Below are 21826 nucleotides of genomic sequence, written 5' to 3'. Positions count from 1 at the left end.
GTTTCTACTGGTTTAGAAACTGATTTAAGTAAACACTTCTTTGTACTCTAGGTCTACTAAAACTTCTGACTATATATTAAAACATGAATTAGATATAAATAAGAATGGTGGCATAATTTCATCAGTTTTGAAATCGTCTAGCTTACCTTTTAAAATCTTTTTTAAAAAGCCAGGGTAGACAGTACAATTGTGAAGGACTCTGGGATTCAACTCAGAGAATTTGGTTCTTAGACTAGGAGCCAGTGTTTAAGAATCAGGTCATCTTTGTCTTTCAAATTCTTATTTGTTTCACTCAGTAAAACAATCTGCAAATAATATTGCCTAGGAAAATTAGTTCAGATTACTGACATTACAGGAGTAAAAGTTTATGGTTTCTTCTGCCAAATGTCAAAATTAAACAATAATGTATTATTGATCCACTCACACCCTTCTCAGGGAGACTTAGCATCCTTGTTATCCTTATTTTACACACAGTAAAGTGACTGGCTTTGGATGCACTCCTAATTATGCAAAACAGAAGGCAACATTGATAGCTAAAAGTTCAGCACATGAGAGACAATGTGCCTAAATTTAACTTTTCATCTCTTTTCCATCTTTTAAAATTTAATTAATATTAAATGGTAGAGTATCTACACATTATTGACACATTCTGGACATTCAAAGGAGAAATACTTTCCCTGTGCTTTCCAAATACTTATTTTACCACTTCGAAGTGTCCTCTCTCTTTCTGTCTTTAACACATCAAAACAGGGAAGAAAGCGCTTTTGTGTTATAACTACAGAGAAAACATTTGAGAATGTGTCAATGCACTGAATACCAGCACCAGTTTGGGGGTTGGTTTGTTTTTTTCCCCCTGCCGTGGTATTTCTTTTCCCTCTGCTTTTGCAGTCTTTAAACTCTGACCACTTTTAGAAAAGCAATGGTTGAAATGAAAAGTTAGGACAAATTGCATTAAACCTGTGTGTTGCCAGAATATGAGCGTGATGAAAGCAGGGTTGGGACATTATGGAGCCATAGCAGCTCTCCACACACAGAAAATTAAAATAAAATAAAACATAAAAGCTTTTTTTTTTTTTTTTCTCTCTCTCTCTCCCTCTTTCTTAAATACCCATGATCTAAAAGAAAGGGAATTCCTCTTTTAAAAAAAGTTTCCAGGGTTGCCATTTCTCCATCGTGGGGGTGTCTGAATGCGTGTGTTTATGTGCGTGCATGTGAGTATGTGTTTGGGGAGAAAAGAAAGAATGGGGAGGAGGAAGGGCAGATAACTTTACTGACATATTAATTCTTTAGATAGCAGTAAATGAATGGTCCAAATAGACATTTGTTTCCCTTAATAAGTTTTGTACAGGTCTCTTACAAGCTGTAGCATATGCTTCATTTATATGTATATTTATTTAGAAGTTTAGAGAATAATAGCTGTAGTTTGGCTATAGTAGCAGTTATTATTTAAAGTCCAAAGAGGTTACAACTTTTCTGCTACTCTAAACATGAATACAAAGGTCTCTTGTATATGCCTCTTGCTTTATGTTGAGGGCCAATTAAAAATAAAGATAATATTCTGTCGAGCCTTAGGAGGCGAAAGAATGAGGCTAAAAGGCAAAACGACTCCAAGATGGCTGCCTCTTCCTTCTTCCCCCTCCTTACTGCCTGTTTTCCACATGAAAATTAATGTAATATTTTGTTTAGAAATCACATTGTAGGTCATTTGCAAATGAGGCAGCCTCTGAGGCACCAACATCTGCCTAGAATACCCTCATGATGCCATCGAGGTATGGAAAGGGATTAAAATGCAAACATTCAAATGTATTTAGGTTTGTACATAGTGACTAGAATCACACACATACACACTTGAATGTGTGAACAACACACACAGCTGCAAATGGAATAAAAGGCCAAAATCCTTCTTAATTCTTAGGACAGAAGGGCAAAGGAAGGCGCCAGGCCACCACCTTTCTCCCCAAAGGTTAGAAAATGCACAGTTCATGGTCTGGATTCGATGTTTTAAAAAAGATATATCTTACTGATGACTCTCTCATTAGCCAGACTTCTGAAGTCTGGGGAGACAAGATTTCCATAAATTATCTCTCTAACTCATCTCATGCTGGTGCAAAATGCAAAGCTAAATTTTTAAAATTGTTAATATTTTTTTAAAAAGAGAAAATACTAAGCTAACCAGTTTCCTGACAAACAGGTTAAAAGATTAAGATCACTAGTAATTATTACTATTAATTATAATAAATAATTTTTATCATAAAATTCCACCCATAAAGCTAAACTAAAAATAATGTAGGAAATAAATAAAAGCATATTTGGCTCTTTCTAATAGATTTATAGCAGGTTACTGAGCAGACTTGACTGCACTAGGCAAAGAACAAAGCAAATGGTTTAGTTCCTACAGGAAATATATTAAAAAGAAAAAAAGGAAAAACCCCCACAACCCTTTATCTAAAAGCCATCAGGGACAAGCACTCAATACAAGTTAACAAGCAGGAACTGATAAGATAACATTTATATGAGGTCAGAAGTCAAATGCCAGTCAAAGGCTTTTAACCTCTTGGGTCATAAACAGGAATAGTTAAAAGTGAGAGGTAGTTATTTATCGGATTTTAAGGGTACCTGATCATTGCCAGAGAATCACCGATAATGAAACTAATTGGGATTTATAGAAAAAGAACTTTGTAGCTGTTCAAAGAAAATTAACCTACAAACCCACAATTCTTCAATTGGTAGGGAGAAAAACAAACAAAAAATCCCTCTTTTGGGAGAGAAATAAATCTGGCAGTATAAATAGTAACAAAATCTCTCTCTCAAAATCAATAATTTATGACTAATGTACATATCGATTAATATATAGTAAATAATTTTTAAAAAAATTCTGTATTAACAATCTAACAACAAAAATAAGCATTACATAAGGTATTTCCAAGTTTTGTTCTTTTTCTTTGTTCCTTTTCAGACCCTCTAAATTAGACAGAATATAACTCCAATATCACAATATTTCTTGCCCTCAGAATGCCATCATTTATAAATTTCAATATATATATATTCTAATAGCAATTATTTTTAAACATTGGAATATTGAAACTGCTTAATTAAATTTTTATCTTAATCTATCCAGAGAAACAGATGTCTCTTTTATTTGCTGTCAGAATATTTTTTCTTTGTTTTGATTTTTGTCCTTTTTGTCTCTTTTTAGGTTTACATTCCAAACTCCCAATCGTTCCTGGTCTCTGCATCCATGCTGGTTCATATTTTCAAAGCATACCCACCCCTCTTTTTTCTTTTGCAATAAAAGAAAGCAGATCTAGATATTTCTTTCTAGAGAGAGATAGAGGGATTGTTGTTAGGCCTGCTAAGGCCCACTGTTTCTTTAAACAGAGTCCATAATACCCTAGGCGAACATTGTGGATTTAAAATGCTTTTAAATATTTATCACTAGTATTTTATCATCATATTCAAATGACACCTGGAGTGCACTCACCTTTATTGACAATCTCTGTTCTGAAAGTCCATTTGCTTCCTTAAAGCCCCCCAAGCAGAACAAGGACTACCCGTTTTCATTCAGTTAATGTTTAGTAAAAAACCAAGCAACCTTAATCAGCATGCTGATTGCATCGTCAACTAACAAATAATTTACTACTCTGAGCATTGCATTCCATTAAAAGCTCATTAAATTTTCTGTTCTCCAATGGGAGGTTTAGCTTTTGAACTGCATGCTTTTGCTTCGAATGATCATTTATTCAATCTTTGCAAAATGTTGTGGGGTTTTTTTTTTCCTAAAGTATAGGTGAGCATTTCAATACCTATAGATTGCAAACATATGGAAACACAGCCCAGAGTTGGAGAATGTTCAATTTGATTTATAAACTCTGTTTAATAAAAATTCAACACAATCTCTTGTACTTTTAGTAAATTCAGAAATAGTTGAGTATATCTGTGGTTATATGTGATCCAAACATAGTCTCAGAAATATGAATACATCATATAAAATATCAAAACCTTTTTTATGCTTAAATTTTTCTTTTCTGCCTGTTATAGCTATAATTATTTTTATCCTTGTAAATAGTTGTTTTCCACTGATTGAAAAAGGGGCATGATACCACAAAGCTCTTACCCTATTTGATGCCACACTTAATACTTTGGGGGGGGGGGTGGGCAGTGGCTGGTTACCCAAAGAAACCACATTTTCTGGGGTTTGCACATTTTTTACAAACTCATAATCCCCTGAATTGTTTTCATGTTCAGACTTGTCTAGGAAAGAATGTATTTATTATTTTTAATTTAGGGAAATGTAAGAAAATATCAGGCCCCCAAATTAACATGCATCTTTGGATTGCTAATTGTGCTCATTGCAAATTTGGGTCATTTTGCATGAGTGACTCTAATGTAGGGCTGAGATTGCCACGCAGCCAGCCCAGTGGATTCCTGATTCCCCGTGCTAATCCTGAACTCCGTGATTGTGTCAGGTGCAGTTCTGTATGCTCTAGCAGCTGGCTCATCCTCATCAATGCAAATAAGGCAACTCCTACAATCAGAGCCTCACGAGTGTGAGGCCTGATTGCTGAGGGCAGGCTAAAACACTACACAGACTCTCACTTTCAAATCCCGCTAAGTGACAAGACAACTGCAATGTCCCTCCAGTTCAAAATCAACCTTTCGAAAGCAAAACAAGAAGAAAGGGATGGCTACAAAGAGGAGGAAAATCCCAATGTTTGGGAAGTGGACTCGTTTAGATGGGTTTTATTTAGATACAGAGATAATGTAAAGTGCATTTCAACACATAATTATTTAGCTCCTATTCTGTGCAAGATACTTTGCTTTAAGAGCTGCAGGGTAGATACAAAGGTGAGGAAGAACACACTTCCAGCTTCCAAGGAACCCTATCACTTGATTGCAGAAAATGGTAAAGATTAAGATAATAGTAGAACTATTATTAAGGAGCAGTCACCAAAATCATAAATGAAAACCAGAAAACATACTTTTAAGGGAAGTATTTAGAGATGACATATTTGTGGCATAGACGTTATGAGCAAGACTTTGGAAGCTTAGGGTTCAAATCCCAGCTTTGCCACTTACTTGCTCAAGTTACTTTGCCTTTCTAAACTGTAATGTCATCATCTGCAAAATGGTGGCAACACAAGCACCTAGCTCAGAGATCGTGAAGAATGAAATGAGATTATGTAAATAACAACTTACCACAGTACTTGGCACATAGTAAGTGCTCAATAATGTCAGCTATGATTATTATTATTTCCTTCTTAACACACAAAGAAGGATGGGATCCAAAAATAACAGTGTGCCACAGTTTGAAAGGCATTTATTTGATCTTGTCTCTAAATTCCCATTTTACATGTAGCACTTACCCAGTGGAAGTGAAAATACAGTGAACGCTAAAAAGCCCTGTGTCTCTCGGTGGTGTCTGGACAACCCTGGCAACTCGGAACATGAAGGAGAGAACAAGAATTCCCTGTGCTTTTCCTTTTCTTCTTTTCCAAACACGTGTGCAGACTTCCCCTGCATTTCAGCCCCACCCTCTTTATTTTACTGCCTAATCTATAAAGGAGGATTAACAGCAGCACGCTGCTTTGGCATAGAGCAGATTCTGGGTGAGGACCTGTAGGTAGAGTTTAATGAATACAATTTTCTAGGACTGTGAGTGCATATTTTTAGCTCCATGCTGGGCTTCAGCGTTGGTTCTTGAGACAGATGAACAGACCCTTTGATCAGACTTGGGTGTCGCTCCAAGAAGAACCTTTTCTCAGAAAGTCGTTAGGAAAAAAAAAAAAAAATTGTCTTCTGTTGCCCTTATTCCTAATGTGCACTCTATAGATTCAGATTCCAGATAACTGGTCCTGATCTCAGTAAATTAATTGCATTGCAATATTGAGTTACACCATTGTGGAAAGAAAAAGTACTCCTGGGCAGGAACAGATCCACTTTCTCACGAAAGAGAATGGCTGGTGCTCAAGTGTGTGGTTGCCATCCTTTCCCTTTTGAGAGTAGGGTAGAGGTAGTTAACCTTCCTGGGGGAGGTTTGGCCTAGACAACATCATAGACACTATATCCCCCCTGGAGTTACCAAACAATAAAACTGCTTCCTTTGCCAAACACAAAGAATGGTCTGGAGTTGAATATTAGCAAACAGCAAACCACATAAAGAAGACAAAAAAAGGGAGAGAGGGAGAAGGAAGAAAAGAATAGGAAGAAGGACGGAAGAAAGGAAACAAAATTACATAAAGAGGAAAGCATAAAATAAGATCTCTTTTCTGCTTTAGCTTGCCAGAGAAAGAGGGCAGCCATCCAGTTTTGTCATAATTTTAGCTAGTGCCAGGCAAGGATGGAAAGGTGGAGAAGAAGGGATTTTGATATAATGCCAAGCAGGTCAGGGATGATGCACCGGGTCTTTGGAAATAGCTGAGACTTTAATACCTTGGCATTGGGAGAGTGTGCACAAGATGGGGAAGGATTTGATCTTTTGCATTCCTGCTCAGGACCCTCTCCTTCTCAATCTAATAGGATTAACAGATATTTTCCTAAGCGGAAATCAAAATGTGTCAAATCATCTGAGGCAGTCAATTTGTTCACAATGCCCACGTTCTTACAGTACAGATGCAGCACTATTCAAAAACAGTTTCATTTCAAGAGATACAAAGCAGCAGAGATGTAAACATTTATCTTCATAATCTTACCCTCCTTTCAGACTGCTTAATTTTTCCCAGTGATTTTCCCCTCCTCTTTCACTCTCCCCGCCTCACCCCCCGCCCCAGCTCAAGCTTCAAAACATCTAGTACAAAAAAGACATGACTTCCCCAGAGGATTCGGGTCTCAGTGATCCTGATGATGCAATGTGTGCTCTCCATTATTCCTAGAAGCTCACTGGATATGTTCCTGTATCCCGCCTCACAGCTTCAGTTGTCCTTATTTTTGCATCCCTTACAAATCCTCCTTGAACACCTGCAAAGGTTACCTCCACCTCTTCCTCCCACCTCATTCCAAGTTATCAGAACTCCTTCCCCACCCTTGCCACCCCACCTCTACACTATTTTTTTAAAATTATTATTATTGCTATTATTATCCTCTCCACCAGCACAGTCCATGTGGTTTCTCCTTAGGGAGGTATTAAGTTGCCTTCCCTTGTGCTACCTTAAAACCGCTTGTCCTCTTGCAGCTAATTTTGAACACAACAGACCACTGTCACCTTTGGAAGAATGAATGAAAGTAGTTAGAGTAGGATTCTAACTTCACATTGTTGGCATTCCTGAAAATCTCATACATTTTCATTGCCCCCTCCCCACTTCCCTTCTTTCTCATTGAGACCCCATAGCAGCAATTAGAAGCTCTGAAATGAATAGAAACAATAGCTACCAGTGTGTGTTATTCTTAAAACTTGAATAGTAGACATTTAGCAAGCAGAATAAAGGCCAATTTTATTCCTCTTTCTTATCACTTGTATATTCAGTATACATATATAGTTTTTTTAAAAGTAGATTACTGGCTGGGCGTGGTGGCTCACACCTATAATCCCAGCACTTTGGGAGACTGAGGTGGGCGGATCATGAGGTCAAGAGATCAAGACCATGCTGGCCAACAGGATGAAGCCCCGTCTCTACTAAAACTACAAAAATTAGCAGGGCATGGTGGTGCATGCCTGTAGTCCCAGCTACTAGGGAGGCTGAGGCAGGAGAATCCCTTGAACCCAGGAGGCGGAGGTTGCAGTGAGTGGAGATCACTGCTCTCCAGCCGGGGTGACAGAGCGACATTCCATCCCCCCCCCCAAAAAAAGTGGATTACTGACTATAATCTCCATAACAACATATTTTTCACTGATACATTTTCGGTGTCTATTACACCATAATTCTCCATGTGATTGTGGTGTCAAAATATGATGAATTGGTCCATTCTCCCTAGAGAGTCCTCTCCACCATTTTTCCTTCCCACCTGTTAAAACCCTACCCATTCTGTGGGATCCAACTTACACCACATCTCCTCTAGGAAATTTTCCCAGATCCTCCCAGAAGAGTTATTCTCCCTCCCCCAGGGCTCCTAGTGAGGACGTTTATGTCTTTCCTGTCTCACCCACTGGAGTTGGTTTTGTATTCTGGCCACTGTTGATGTCTGTCTGCACCCAGGCCAGGAGGCCTGGAGCACAAAGAACTTATCTGTCCTTCTGGTTTCTCTGTCACTCCTACAAGAGGGCCTGGCACAGCAGAGTGACTCTATCAACTGAAGATGATGTACGTATGGATGATATCTCAGCTATCTGAGCCTGAGAAAAGGCCACTAGTACCTGTTTTGAGCATGTCTGGATGAGGGAGATGTCAAGCCACTCCTGGCCCTCTTCTCCCACCTCATTCCCACTTATACATGACAATGATTTTGAGGCTTCCTCACATTAGAATTTTTAATATTTTTTTCATCTAAATGCTCATCTTTAGTAAATATGTAACTAGATGAATTGTGAAGTGAGAGAATTAAAAAGTGCTATCTTATATCTGAATGAATAAATCATTTATATTAGCTCTTCTCTTTCTAGGCTAGTCTGGAATTGGCAACAAATACCTAAGCATCAGTACTCTTTGACATAGTGTATTCATTTATTTTTATTTTTTAAGCAGTCTGACAAGTTATTTACTGTGTCAATTAGCATTGGCCTGAAAAGGAGTTGTTGTGCTACATGTGTTTATGTTCAGCTTTTGAGTTGTCCTGATAATTCTGGCTTTTATTTGTACAGGTATTTATCTTGAAAGAATCACTACCACCACCACAAAACCCCTACCTCATATTTTAACATTTTCTTAGAACCATACCTTGTTTGCAACCCCATCATTTCAGTATTAAATTTTTTCTCTTGATAAGGCAAATGACACTTTAGCCTTAGTTAATGTAAAACAGGAAGGTGTTAATCTCATTTTCAACATGTCAGCTCTTCCAGGTAGGGTATTAATACGCAAGATCCCCTGCTGGCAGCCTCAACAGAATCTTTCCAGCTGTGAAGTGAAGTCCAAACCTGGTAATTTTTGCTTTCTTTTATTGTTTGTGCTCAGGTCTGCTTCATTCATTGAAAAAGGTATAGCAGTAGCTAAATGCATATAAAGAAACAAAGGGATGTTTGCAAACTATTGACTTAACTCTGTACTCAGACACTATGCTAGGTTTGTTTTAAAATATTCACACACTACAAACATTTGGGTATGTTTGATGATAAATAGCAACTAGGTAAGACATATTTGAAAGATCCCCAGAGATCTATAATTTTGCATCAGAGAACTCCAGTCCAGTGTCACCAATACCTTTGTTTAATTTGCTTTCTTTAAAACAATAATCTGGACTAAACAAGGAACAGTAGGGGCTATGTTGTAGGAAGTATTTTGGGATCCTTATCTAACAAAAAAATTATATTCTTGAAGTAATGTGGGAACCAAACTTTCAATTTTTATTTTTTCTTCACATTGTAGAGATGAAAGGAAAAAAATGTTTTCATAGTACTGAGTTGGTGTGGACAGTGTGAAGGAGATATTTTTCCTACAAAAATTTTTAGGAGTTTGGGGAATTGGTTCTACTTATCCTACTCTATTTCTATAAACACTAAAGGTGTTTTTGTAGGGGCAATTTCAAAAGAGGGCAGTTAGAGCAAAGAGGAAATCAGTAACTATAGTGAATATATAAAAATATTAAAATTAAGCTTTCTATTTGTAAATATGATTAATAACAAAGCTTAATTTTTAAAAATACGATGTAAATATGATTAATAGGTTTTAAAGAAAATTTCACATGGTTCCAATTTAAGAAAGAATTAGAATAGGCATTTTAATTTCACACAGGAATGGAATTATATGTGGCTTTAAAAAATTATTGCTAAATAGATTGTAAATACTGATAAGCTATTTGTTCATTTGAGCTAAAAACAGGAGAGAAACAGAAAAAATAAAATGGGATGGCAGCACAGACAAATAAAATAATATTTACAGGGTGGGCAAGTAAGAGGATGTGGCCATAGAAAAGCATGAAAGGACCTGGGCCCTGGAGGCATGCAACTAGTCTCGTACCTAGTTGAGGAGAGATTTGAGAGGAGAGATAGTGATGATGCCACTGAAGAGGTTAATTTTTGCACATGTCCTCCCACTTGCTAGTCACATGTTCTTGTTTCATAGTTGAGACAGGTATTATTATGCCCACTATACAGATAAAGAGACACAAATGCAGAGAAGTTGAGGTTCCTCTGAAATAGAGAGTTACATGTCAGCCCCAGCCCAGCCCTGTGATTCTTCTCCTTTTTTTTTCCTTTCTTTCTTTTTTGTAAGGTTAGGATGAGAGCTTAAAGACTGCGAAAGGGAGGGAAAAAAGATGAACCAAAAATATGTGAAATTTTTTTAAAAGAGTCACTGAGGAATTCTGAGCTGTCAAATATATCCAGAAAAATAAGGCAGGGAAAAAGTGAGATTATAGGGTTTTGAAAAATTCCTGTTCAAGTTCGTAACATGCACAGTGCTTCTTTTAATTCATCTCCTGTCTGTACATATTTTCCCACACACCATTCTGTAGTTATAGAATTAATTCCCTTGCCCACTGGGTCAGTATTTTATTACTTTACTGGTTTCTTTTTGTAATAGCTTTTTTATACTCCTTGCCAGTGAAAGTGCACCCCCAGAAGAAGAGGACGACCAAAGGAAGGAAAACGTGGGCAGGAAAGGCCTGGCAAGCAAGGTCACTGTTAGAGCCACATCTCGATTGTTCCATTTTCCCAGTGGGCACTATTACACATTTCCCCTTAAGCATGAGGCCATGTTATTTTCTGTGTTTAGCTTTTACCTAGAACATGGATGAGCTCATCTGAAAATATAACAAAATTAAATTCTATCATTGCTCATTGCAACCACGTAGCTGATATTTTATGTATTGCATCTTAAATCTCCTTCTGGAAGTGTAACAGAGTTATAACCTGTATAATTTGTACCATTGTTGACATTTTTATCTTCTTCGAAAACAATTTAGTACAACTTTAATTGAAGATCTTAAGCCTCACAGGTTAGTGGGCTTGGAGCAGGATGTGGAAATAATGGGAGAAAACCACTCATCAAAGTAGTTAAATGACTTGAACTCGATCACACAATTGGCTGAGTGTGGATTGAGAACCTCGAGTTTTATTTTAGGCTCTGGATTTTACCACATTGCCTTTCAAATTCATTTCAGCAGGACACGGTGGCTCATGCCTGTAATCTCAGCAATTTGGGAGGCCAAGGCGGGTGGATTACTTAAGGTCAGGAGTTCTAGACCAGCCTGGCCAACATGGTGAAACCCCATCTCTACTACCAATACAAAAATTAGCTGAGCATGGTGGCAGGTGCCTGTATCCCAGCTACTCAGGAGACTGAGGCAGGAGAATCACTTGAACCGGGGAGACGGAGGTTGCAGTGAGCCAAGATCACACCACTGCACTCCAGCATGGGCAAAAGAGTGAGACTCTGTCAAAAATAAATAAATAAATAAATTCATTTCAGTCAGTGTTTATTGATCACTTGCCGTGTGTTAAATGCTATAGATAATTGCATTAGAATTCCCCAGCCATGAGCTTATTCTTTTATTAGGGTATGTCCAAACAGGTCTAGAAGAAAAATTTTAAAACATCTTTCACAGGAAGAGAAATTTCTAAGTCAAAACATTCATTTCCCCCCCAACACAAAACCCCAACATATAATTATGCAACAACATAGATGAGGGAAATCTTTAGCTACAAGTAGTGAAAAACAATCAATACTACAAAACTATTGGCCTTATTTGTATGTCTGCCAAAATAAGTAAGAACACAGGCAGTGAAAGAAAAACTTGACTACTAAGGTACCTTCCTTACTCAAAGCTACCATCTCCAAATATTCACCGAGTCAACCAACAAGTATCAAGTACTCATTTCCTGTCAGGCACTGGATTAGAGATCTGAGAATGAACAAAACAGATGTAATTCCTACCATATTGAATGAAATAATTTGAATATCTTTTCTACTTTCAAAATATAAGCTAATATACTTTCCAGCCATTCATATTTTAGTAAGAATTACTTTAGATGAATAATCAATTTTCTTGGTTCTCTGTTATGGGAGTTAGCGAGAGCTCAGTTTTATTGTTCATGGTGAGGTTGCAGGGCAGAAAACAGAGAAATAACAATAAAAAAGTGAGAGGTCATTTTAGAACATGGAGAATCTGGGGAGTGTGTCCCAGAATTCAATGCCAACAAATATCGAGTACTCATTTCCTGTCAGGCACTAGATTAGAGAACTGAGAATTCCAAGGAATGATGCCACCATGAAAAGCTCATGGTTACCTTAGGGGTTTGGGTGTCTAGAGAAAAGTAGGAGAGGAGTGACCAAGGAAAACATTGCGTTCTTATTGCCTAAGGATCTTGGTGTCAAATTCATTGATCCAGGAATCTGTGAACTTAGAAACCTTATTAAAGAATTTGGATTTTTTTTCCCCCACAAACGGAACACTTTTTTTTTTTTTTTTTGATAGGAAGTAGGATTTATTGTTTGGCATTAGGAGATGGCCACACAGTGGAAACCTTCATGAGTAGAGAGCTTGTCATTTGTCCAGAGGGCCATAATTGGGCATGTATTTGACTCCATAGTCATCTGGAATGAACTACTTCTCAGCCACCATGTCTCCAACTTCATTCAAATTGAACTTGATAAAGTACCACTTCTTTGAGATGTGGATCTTCTGGCAGCCAGGAACTTGAACTTGGCACTGTGTAGGGCCTCAATCACATGCTCCTTGTTCTGCTTGGTGCAGATGGACCTGATGACTTGGCCAATATGAACCCCGGCTATGATGCTCTGAAGCTTTCCAATGGCACCTTGCATACCTGTCTACAGCCTACACAGGGACAGCATAAGGTCAGAGACATGAGCATACCTTGGAAAGGGCTATCTCCAAGGACCCTTAGAGGCAACCCATACAAGAAACAGGCTGCGTACACTACCAAGGAACCTGCTGTTTGCAGTCATTGCACACCAAGCCTCCATGAGGAAAAGAGCTCGATCAACTTAACTAGCTGCAGACAAATAGGCTTTTTTATTTGCCACTATTAAAATCAAACTTTAAACAGATTCTTGGACTTGTGGCTCATATCCATCAGCTCATTCAACGTTAGCACCTGTCTTGTCCCCGGTAGCTTTTCCAGAACAACTAACTTCACCATGAAACTCTATTAGTTTTCCCAATTCAAACTCGGGTTTCTTCAGCTTTTTACTTTTCTAATGAATACATCATGAAGAGGATAAATAGATTGGCAAGCATTTTCTATGTCTTTTCCAACGTTGTCTGGAATCAATTTATTGACCACTTCTTTGAAGTCATTTGTCTATACTTCTTTGTTTATGATTTCCGTTGTCTCCTTCTGAATTTGACATACCTGGTGGTGCTGAGCATAAGAGGTCTTCTGTATCTAACTGTTGCATTTTATATAAAAACAATACAGAACTAACCAAGCAAATGACCATTGGTAGTCTTGACACTGACATGAGCTTCAGTCATGGTCTACCGTTTTTTGACCATGGAACATATTTTGTCATGGGTAAGATCCATGCCATGGAAGTCAGTCAGGCAGTTTTTGCCCTGAACATCTTCAGTAATCGGCTTGTTTATTCTAAATGCAACTTCATTATTCTGCAGATCAGCAAGTCCCACTTCAAACACATGACCCTTAAGGTCATCATGGGTAATTCTTGTTCCTTGAATCCTGGTAACTAGTGTCTTTCCAATATTCCTTATGTTGAACATAGTAAGTGCTTTCACATAATAACAATCTTTCTTAGAAAATGGATCAACCCCTTTCTTCTTGGCTTCTTTTTTGCTGCCTTTCATAAGACATTTATTCTTGCCAACCACCATGGTGCTGTTCAGAGACCCAAAAAGCAAGAATTTGGATTTTGTCAACCTTGAATAATGTCTACAAAATATCACCTCTTAGTAATCTTTCATGAGTGATCGTTCTAGCCCCAGAAAGACAGAAAGACTGTTATATGTTCTGGCTCATGATATGGTCTGACAGGACAGTCTTTCTGTCTGTTCTATGTCAGACCATATCATGAGCCAGATAGCTGATATTTTAGGTAGGTTTGGAACAGTTTTTTAAAAAACATTTTCTACCAAAGTACCCCTAACTGGTAGTAGAGGAGAAAGTTTTGAGAGGCAAAACTCCATCAACAGAATTACACCAGTGATGGTAGGGTAAAAAGAGAACTGTAGAGGGTAAGTCAAGGCAGGAGTCTGAAATGCCTTTAAAATCTTGTGGTTGTTTTCCTTAAAAATTTAAGCAATTATTATATACCACCCCATAACAGGTTCATGTTTTTTATTGTTTCTGTTTTTGTTTTCAGACAGTCTCGCTCTGTCACCCAGGCTGGAGTACAGTGGAGCCATTATGAATCATTGCAGCCTCAACCTCAATGCTTAAGCGTCCTCTGACCTCTGCCTCCCAAGTAGCTGGGACTACAGGCACTCACCACCATGCCTGGTTAATTTTTTTTTTTAATTGTATAGACAAGGTTTTGCCATGTTGCCCAAGCTGGCCTTGAACTCCTGGACTCAAATGGTCCACCCACCTCGGCCTCCCCAGGTGCCAGGATTACAGGTATGAGCCACTGCACCTGACCTCATGTTTATTTTACATCTAAGCAATGCTTTAAAATACCTGCTAGTATTAAAATTGACTCTATGGGAAGAGATGCCATGATAACTGTGTGGTCTCAGTCCACCCACACACTTCGGCACATGCACGAGGATGTTTTACAGGGTTTTGTTGGGGAAAATACTAAATACACATGTTCAGTTTTCTAAGCAGTCACAGTGCCATGGTTTAGTTGAATTGAGAGTACCTTGAATTGGTTTGTAAGAGTGTGATTGGTCTCAGCATTCCCATTCATTACTGGGACCCCCAAGTTTCCAAGGATTTTTCTATGATCTACATCTGACTGCCAGTGACAAGGGCTTGTATGGCCAGGACAAGTAGAAAATATGGGACCCAGCATTCCAGCTCAAAATGATTCTAGGTGAAGCATCCCTGCCAGCCATTCCCATATGGGCTGTTGTTGGGGTGATCAGACCCAACACCAGGTCATGGGGGAGAAGAAGTCCAGCAGAGTCAAAGGATTGAGAAAAAGACAATTTGAGAGAGAAAGTGGGACCAGGGGGCCATAGCAAGTGTGGAGGCTGTGAAGGTACCAAGCTCTGCGAGCCCACGCTATTTATTGGTGCTCAAACAAATAAACAGGTGGTGAGGATGTGGGGGTTGAAAGGAAACAGTGTATCAAGTGAATGAGAAATACATGGCTGCTTGAGATAACAGGAGTGCTAGAAGCAAGAAGCCAGCAAGTCTAGCAGACATGGAAGCCCTGCCTCAGCTTCTCTCCAAACACTCATCTTTTCTCTCAATAGGCTGTTGATAGAATTTTGCCTTTTAAACATCCCCCTCTACTACCAGACTTGGCCCCAGAGAAGTCTGACTGAGTGTAAGGCACAGAGAGCACAGAGAAGCTGATCCACCTCTGCCATTATCTAGGTTTCTTCATCTCATCAATATTTATTGAGGGCTGGGCGCGGTGGCTCAAGCCTGTAATCACAGCATTTTCGGAGGTCAAGGTTGGCAGATCACTTGAGGCCAGGAGTTTGAGACCAGCATGACCAATATGGCAAAACCCCATCTCTACTAAAAACACAAAAATTAGCAGGGCGTGGTGGCGCATGCCTGTAATTCTAGCTACTCGCGAGGCTCAGTCACAAGAACTGCTTGAACCCAGGATGGGGAGCTTGCAGTGAGCCTAGATCACGCCACTGCACTCTAGCCTGAGCAAAAGAGAGAGACTCTGTGTCAAAAAATAAAATAAATTAAATTAAATTTTAAAAAAGGCTTTGCAGATGTGAGGGTATGGACTTTGAGATGGGAATATTATCATGGATTAGGTGGGCCTAATCTAATCAGATCGGTCCTTAAAATCTGAACCTTTTTCATGCTGGGAGAAAGAGGAGATGAGAGAAGGATAGATTAAAAATGTGAGGCCAGGCGTGGTGGCTCATGCCTGTAATTCCAGCATTTTGGAAGGCCGAGGCACGTGGATCACCGGAGCTCAGGAGCTCATGACCAGCCTGGCCAACATGGTGAAACCCCATCTCCACTAAAAATATAAAAATTAGCTGGGTGTGGTGGCACACGCCTGTAATCCCAGCTACTTGGGAGGCTGAGGCTAGAAGATTGCTTGAACCCAGGAGGCGGGGGTTGCAGTGAGCCAAGATCATGCCACTGTATTCCAGCCTGGAGGACAGAGTGAGACTCTGTCTACATTAAAAAAAAGAAAAAAGAAAAAAGAAAAAAAAAATGTGAGGGACTCAACCCACTGTTGCTGGCTTTGAAGTGGAAAGAGAGGCAATAAGAAAAGGAACACAGCCTTGACAACATCTTGCTTTTCTCCCAGTGAGACCTGTGTCAAATTTCTGATTTCCAGAACTGTAAGATGATAGGTTCTGTGTTATTTTAAGGTACTCAATTTGTGGTAACTAATCACAGCAGCCAATAGGAAACTAATAAAATTCCCATCCTCCTTGTGCTTGTATTCTAGTGAAAATAAAAATAAATATAAATAACAGGGCATCTAAATATGCTAATAAGAGGTGGGAAGGAAATGAATGAAGTGATGTGAATGGGACTATAATGGACTCATCTGTCAACTTTTTAATGCTTTAAGAATGCTCTAATGCATGAATTTTGGCGTTAGGCAAAGATTAGCTCCCCCATAGGAGTTATTTGTGTATCTCTTTTCCAGCTAGAGACGGGCATTTGACTTGGGCTCCACTAATAATACAGCCATGCTAGAATTTAAATTAGAGGCTACTTATGCAAAAGGGAAGGAGAGTTCAGGTAATTTCTCTCTCTCCCTCCCTCCCTTCCTCCTTCTTTCCGTCCCTCCAGCCCTCTTTTCCACTATCTCTTTCTCACTCTCTATCTCCCTCCCTCCTGTAATAGTAGCTGGGGCTGCAAGGTAATATACAGCACAAAACAGCCAACTTGCCTTTGGTAGCTAGAATTACTCCTTCATCAGATAAGTTCTGCTTCTGCAATATAGCTTTAGATGCTGTTCTGGAAGCTGAGCCCAAGCCTAGCTCTCCAGCCCTCTCAACAATTCTGTAAACCACAAAACATCTTTGTATTACTCTTTTTCTGCTTAACCAACTGAAGTCACTTTTGATTTCTTGCAACTGAAGGCCCTGAAGGAAATAGATAGTCATTAGACTTTGGACTGTGGTTAAAGAGGTCTCTCTGAGAAGGTGAACTGGGGCAGGAAGAATGTGAAGGAGCAAGTAAGGGCCAAGGAAGCAGTCAGACTGAAGAAATGTGAAGACTACGGTGCTGGAGCTGGGGTACAGAAAAAGCAGGACAAACAACGCCCTTGCCTTTGTGGAGTTTACCTCTGGTAGGGGGTATCTAGATAGTTAAAGGGAAGCAAATGATAGGCAACATAATTTCAGATACGTGTTATAAAGGAAGCAAAAGAGAGAATTACAGGCTTCAGGCCAGGAGCTATTTTGGATAGGATGGGCAGGAAAGTCCTCTCGGAAGGAAGTGACATTACAGAGACATAGGAGATTTATGACTTAGAGAGTGTCCCTCAAATACAATATTGGGACTCTGCTCAGGGAGGTGAATTTCCTAAGAGTTCTTCAAGCAAAAACATAAACAAATATTGGAGGGTCATCTCTACCAAGGTTAGGAGTATTGGGGAAATTCAACACACGTTTAAAATGCTCCTAGAGACATAAATTTTTCAATAGCAGTTATGATCATCTTTTTGATGATGTTCTCAACCTTGAACTTGTCAAATACAAATGATAACATTTTTAGGGAGATAATGCCTTACATTATGAACATTTGTTCACATCTACAAATTAGCTTGAATTTTGTCTTGGATACTTTCTATGTGAACAAGTACTAAAAAAAAATAAAGCAGATGCAATGTTGGTTCTTCATCACTTCTGTCAGTGGCTCTTCTAGTTTGACAGACTAGGCTGTCAACAACGGAATGAAGCCAGTGAGAGGTGACAATGTGCTAGCTGCCCTCACTCTCGGTGCCTCCTTGGCCTGGGTATCTACTCTGGCGGTGCTTGAGGGGCCCTTCAGCCTGCCACTGCACTGTGGGAGCCCCTCTCTGGGCTGGCCGAGGCCAGAACTGGCTCCCTCTGCTTGCAGGGAGGTGTGGAGGGAGAAGTGCGGGCGGGCTGCGGAGGGCGCTCGCAGGTCAGTGTGAATTCCCGTGGGCACACGCGCCGGCTCGGTGGGGCCCCGCACACAGAGCGGCCGGCCGGCATCACTGGCCCAGGGCAGTGAGGGGCTTAGCACCCAGGCCAGCAGCTGCAAAGGTTGCTCCAGGTCCCCCAGCAGTGCTGGTCCGATGGCACCATGCTCGAGTTCTCACCGGGCCTCAGCTGTCTCCCCATGGGGTAAGGCTCAGGACCTGCAGCCCACCATGCCCAAACCCCTCCTCCACTGTGGGTTCCCGTGCAGCCCAAGCCTCCCCAAGGGGAACGCCTCCTGCTCCCTGACACCCGGTCCTATCGACCGCCCAAGGGCTGAGGAGTGCAGGCGCAGCTCGGGACTGGCGGGCAGCTCTGCCTGCAGCCCCTGTGCGGGATCCACTGGATGAAGCCAGCTGGGCTCCTGAGTCTGGTGGGGACTTGGGGAACTTTTATATCTAGCTAAGGGATCATAAATGCACCAATCAACACTCTGTGTCTAGCTCAGGGTTTGTAAATACACCAATCAGTACTCTGTGTCTAGCTCAAGGTTTGTAAATACACCAGTTGGTGCTCTGTATTTAGCTAACTCTGTGTCTAGCTAACCTAGTGGGGACTTGGAAAACTTTTCCGCCTAGCACTGTGTCTAGCTAGCTCAAGGATTGTAAATGCACCAATCAGCACTCTGTCAAAACGGAGCAATCAGCTCTCTGTAAAATGGACCAATCTGCAGGATGTGAGTGGGGCCAGACAAGGGAATAAAAGCAGGCTGCCCGGGCCAGCCAGTGGCAACCCGGGTCAGCCGGTGACAACCAGCTCCAGTCCCCTTCCACACTGTGGAAGCTTTGTTGTTTTTGCTCTTTGCAATAAATCTTGCTGCTGCTCACTCTTTGGGTCCATGCTGCCTTTAAGAGCTGTAACACTCACTGCGACGGTCTACAGCTTCACTCCTGAAGCCAGTGAGACCACGAACCCACTGGGAAGAATGAACAACTCCAGATGTGCCACCTTTAAGAACTGTAACACTCATTGTGAAGGTCTGCAGCTTCGCTCCTGCCAACAAGACCACGAACCCACCAGAAGGAAGAAGCTCCAGACACATCTGAACGTCTGAAGGAACAAACACCAGACACACCATCTTTAAGAACTGTAACACTCACAGTGAGGGTCCGCGGCTTCATTCTTGAAGTCAGCGAGACCAAGAACCCACCAATTCCGGACACACCGGTGCTAACAGAAAGAAACGTCAACTTCAGGCAAGAGTCTTCCAAAATAATATGTTTGCAGATGGAAGTTGCTGGTTTTCTGTGAGCATGAAAAATTAATTATCAGTGAAAGGGCATTTACTACTTTCAAAGTCCATCTATTTATTGACTTTTTAAAAAAAATCTTCCCAGAGAAAAGAACTATTTTCTAAAATTGATTAATCAACTTACTGACCTGAGTCAAAGGTTTGATGAAAAACAGAATGAATGTACTTTCTCATATAAATCCCAGAAAACAGAGGGCTTTTGGCCTGTTTTTATTCAAAGCAGTTATCTGAAGTATCTTTTCCTGTGAAAAATCAGAAAATTATTCAAGTAAAATATTAACAGATTTATGGTAAATATGGCAAAGTGAACATATACATCTACTTTTACTTTCTTTTCAAACCCCAGAAATGGCAATAAGACACTTAAAAAAAATTATTATACTCTAAGTTCTAGAGTACATGTGCACAATGTGCAGGTTTGTTACATATGTATACATGTGCCATGTTGGTGTGCTGCACCCATTAGCTCGTAATTTACATTAGGTATATTTCCTAATGCTATCCCTCCCCCCTCCCCCCATCCCATGACAGGCCCCAGTGTGAGATGTTCCCCTTCCTGTGTCCAAGTCTTCTCATTGTTCAGTTCCCACCTATGAGTGAGAATATGTGGCACTGGTTTTCTGTTCTTGTGATAGTTTGCTGAGAATGACGGTTTCCAGCTGCATCCATGTCCCTACAAAGGACATGAACGCATCCTTTTTTATGGCTGCATAGTATTTCATGGTGTGTATGTGCCACATTTCCTTAATCTAGTCTGTCATTGATGGACATGTGGGTTGGTTCCAAGTCTTTGCTATTTTGAATAGTGCCACAATAAACATACGTGTGCATGTGACTTTATAGCAGTATGATTTATAATCCTTTTGGTATATCCCCAGTAATATATACATGGGGATGGTTGGGTCAAATAGTATTTCTAGTTCTAGATCCTTGAGGAATCGCCACACTGTCTTCCACAATGGTTGAACTAGTTTACAGTCCCACCAACAGTGTAAAAGTGGTCTTATTTCTCCACATCCTCTCCAGCATCTGTTGTTTCCTGACTTTTTAATGATTGCCATTCTAACTGGTGTGAGATCATATCTCATTGTGGTTTTGATTTGCATTTCTCTGATGGCGAGTGATGATGAGCATTTTTTCATGTGTCTTTTGGCTGCATAAATGTCTTCTTTTGAGAAGTGTCTGTTCATATCCTTTGCACACTTTTTGATGGGGTTGTTTTTTTTTTCCTTGTAAATTTGAGTTCTTTGTAGGTTCTGGATATTAGCCCTTTGTCACTTGGGTAGATTGAAAAAATGTTTTCCCATTCTGTAGGTTGTCTCTTCACTCTGATGGAAGTTTCTTTTGCTGTGCCAGAAGCTCTTTAGTTTAATTAGATCCTATTTGTCTATTTTGCCTTTTGTTGCCATTGCTTTTGGTGATTTAGACATGAAGTCCTTGCCCATGCCTATGTCCTGAATGGTATTGTCTAGGTTTTCTTCTAGGGTTTTATGGTTTTAGGTCTAAAATTTAAGTCTCTAATCCATCTTGAATTAATTTTTGTATAAGATATAAGGAAGGGATCCAGTTTCAGCTTTCTACATATGGCTAGCTAGTTTTTCCAGCACCATTTATTAAATAGGGAATCCTTTCCCCATTTCTTGTTTTTGTGAGGTTTGTCAAAGATCAGATGGTTGTAGATGTGTGGTGTTATTTCTGAGGGCTCTGTTCTGTTCCATTGCTCTGTGTTGGTACCAGTACCATGCTGTTTTGGTTACTGCAGCCCTGTAGTAGAGTTTGAAGTCAGGTAGCATGATGCCTCTAGCTTTGTTCTTTTGGTTTAGGATTGTCTTGGCAATGCGGGCTCTTTTTTGGTTCTATATGAACTTGAAAGTAGTTTTTTCCAATTCTGTGAGGAAAGTAATTGGTAGCTTACTGGGGATGGCATTGAATCTATAAATTACCTTGGGCAGTATGGCCATTTTCACGATATTGATTCTTCCTGTCCATGAGCATGGAATGTTCTTCCATTTGTTTGTGCCCTCTTTTATTTCATTGAGCAGTGGTTTGTAGTTCTCCTTGAAGAGGTCCTTCACATCCCTTGTAAGTTGGATTCCTAGGTATTTTATTTTCTTTGTAGCAATTGTGAATGGGAGTTAACTCACGATTTGGCTCTCTGTTTGTCTGTTACTGGTGTATAAGAATGCTTGTGCGGTTGGGCGCGGTGGCTCAAGCCTGTAATCCCAGCACTTTGCGAGG

General features: G+C 40.0%; 1 protein-coding gene, 1 long non-coding RNA gene and 1 other non-coding gene across 4 annotated transcripts in view; all 3 read right to left on the bottom strand.

Annotated features, from left to right (window-relative positions):
- Nucleotides 1–21826, bottom strand: part of LOC107129950 (uncharacterized) — a 183262-nt gene that overhangs the window by 52156 nt on the left and 109280 nt on the right. The gene's annotated exons all lie outside the window — the stretch shown is intronic.
- On the bottom strand, nt 12916–13051 carry LOC123574267 (small nucleolar RNA SNORA70). The gene has a single exon (XR_006699153.1). It is a non-coding gene; the product is annotated as a small nucleolar RNA SNORA70 (small nucleolar RNA).
- Nucleotides 13368–14028, bottom strand: LOC107130025 (small ribosomal subunit protein eS1-like). The gene has a single exon (XM_015451667.4). The coding sequence runs from the start codon at nt 13882–13884 to the stop codon at nt 13531–13533; it is 354 nt and encodes a 117-aa protein (XP_015307153.3). The 5' UTR covers nt 13885–14028; the 3' UTR covers nt 13368–13530.

Source organism: Macaca fascicularis, chromosome 6, assembly GCF_037993035.2.
Source record: "Macaca fascicularis isolate 582-1 chromosome 6, T2T-MFA8v1.1".
Lineage (NCBI taxonomy): Eukaryota > Metazoa > Chordata > Mammalia > Primates > Cercopithecidae > Macaca > Macaca fascicularis.
Note: the sequence above shows the minus strand (reverse complement) of the source record. Positions and strands in the feature narration are given on the sequence as shown.

Coding starts and splice junctions, on each gene's coding strand:
- LOC107130025 (XM_015451667.4), bottom strand. CDS start 13,884: ATGGTGGTTGGCAAGAATAAATGTCTTATGAAAGGCAGCAAAAAAGAA.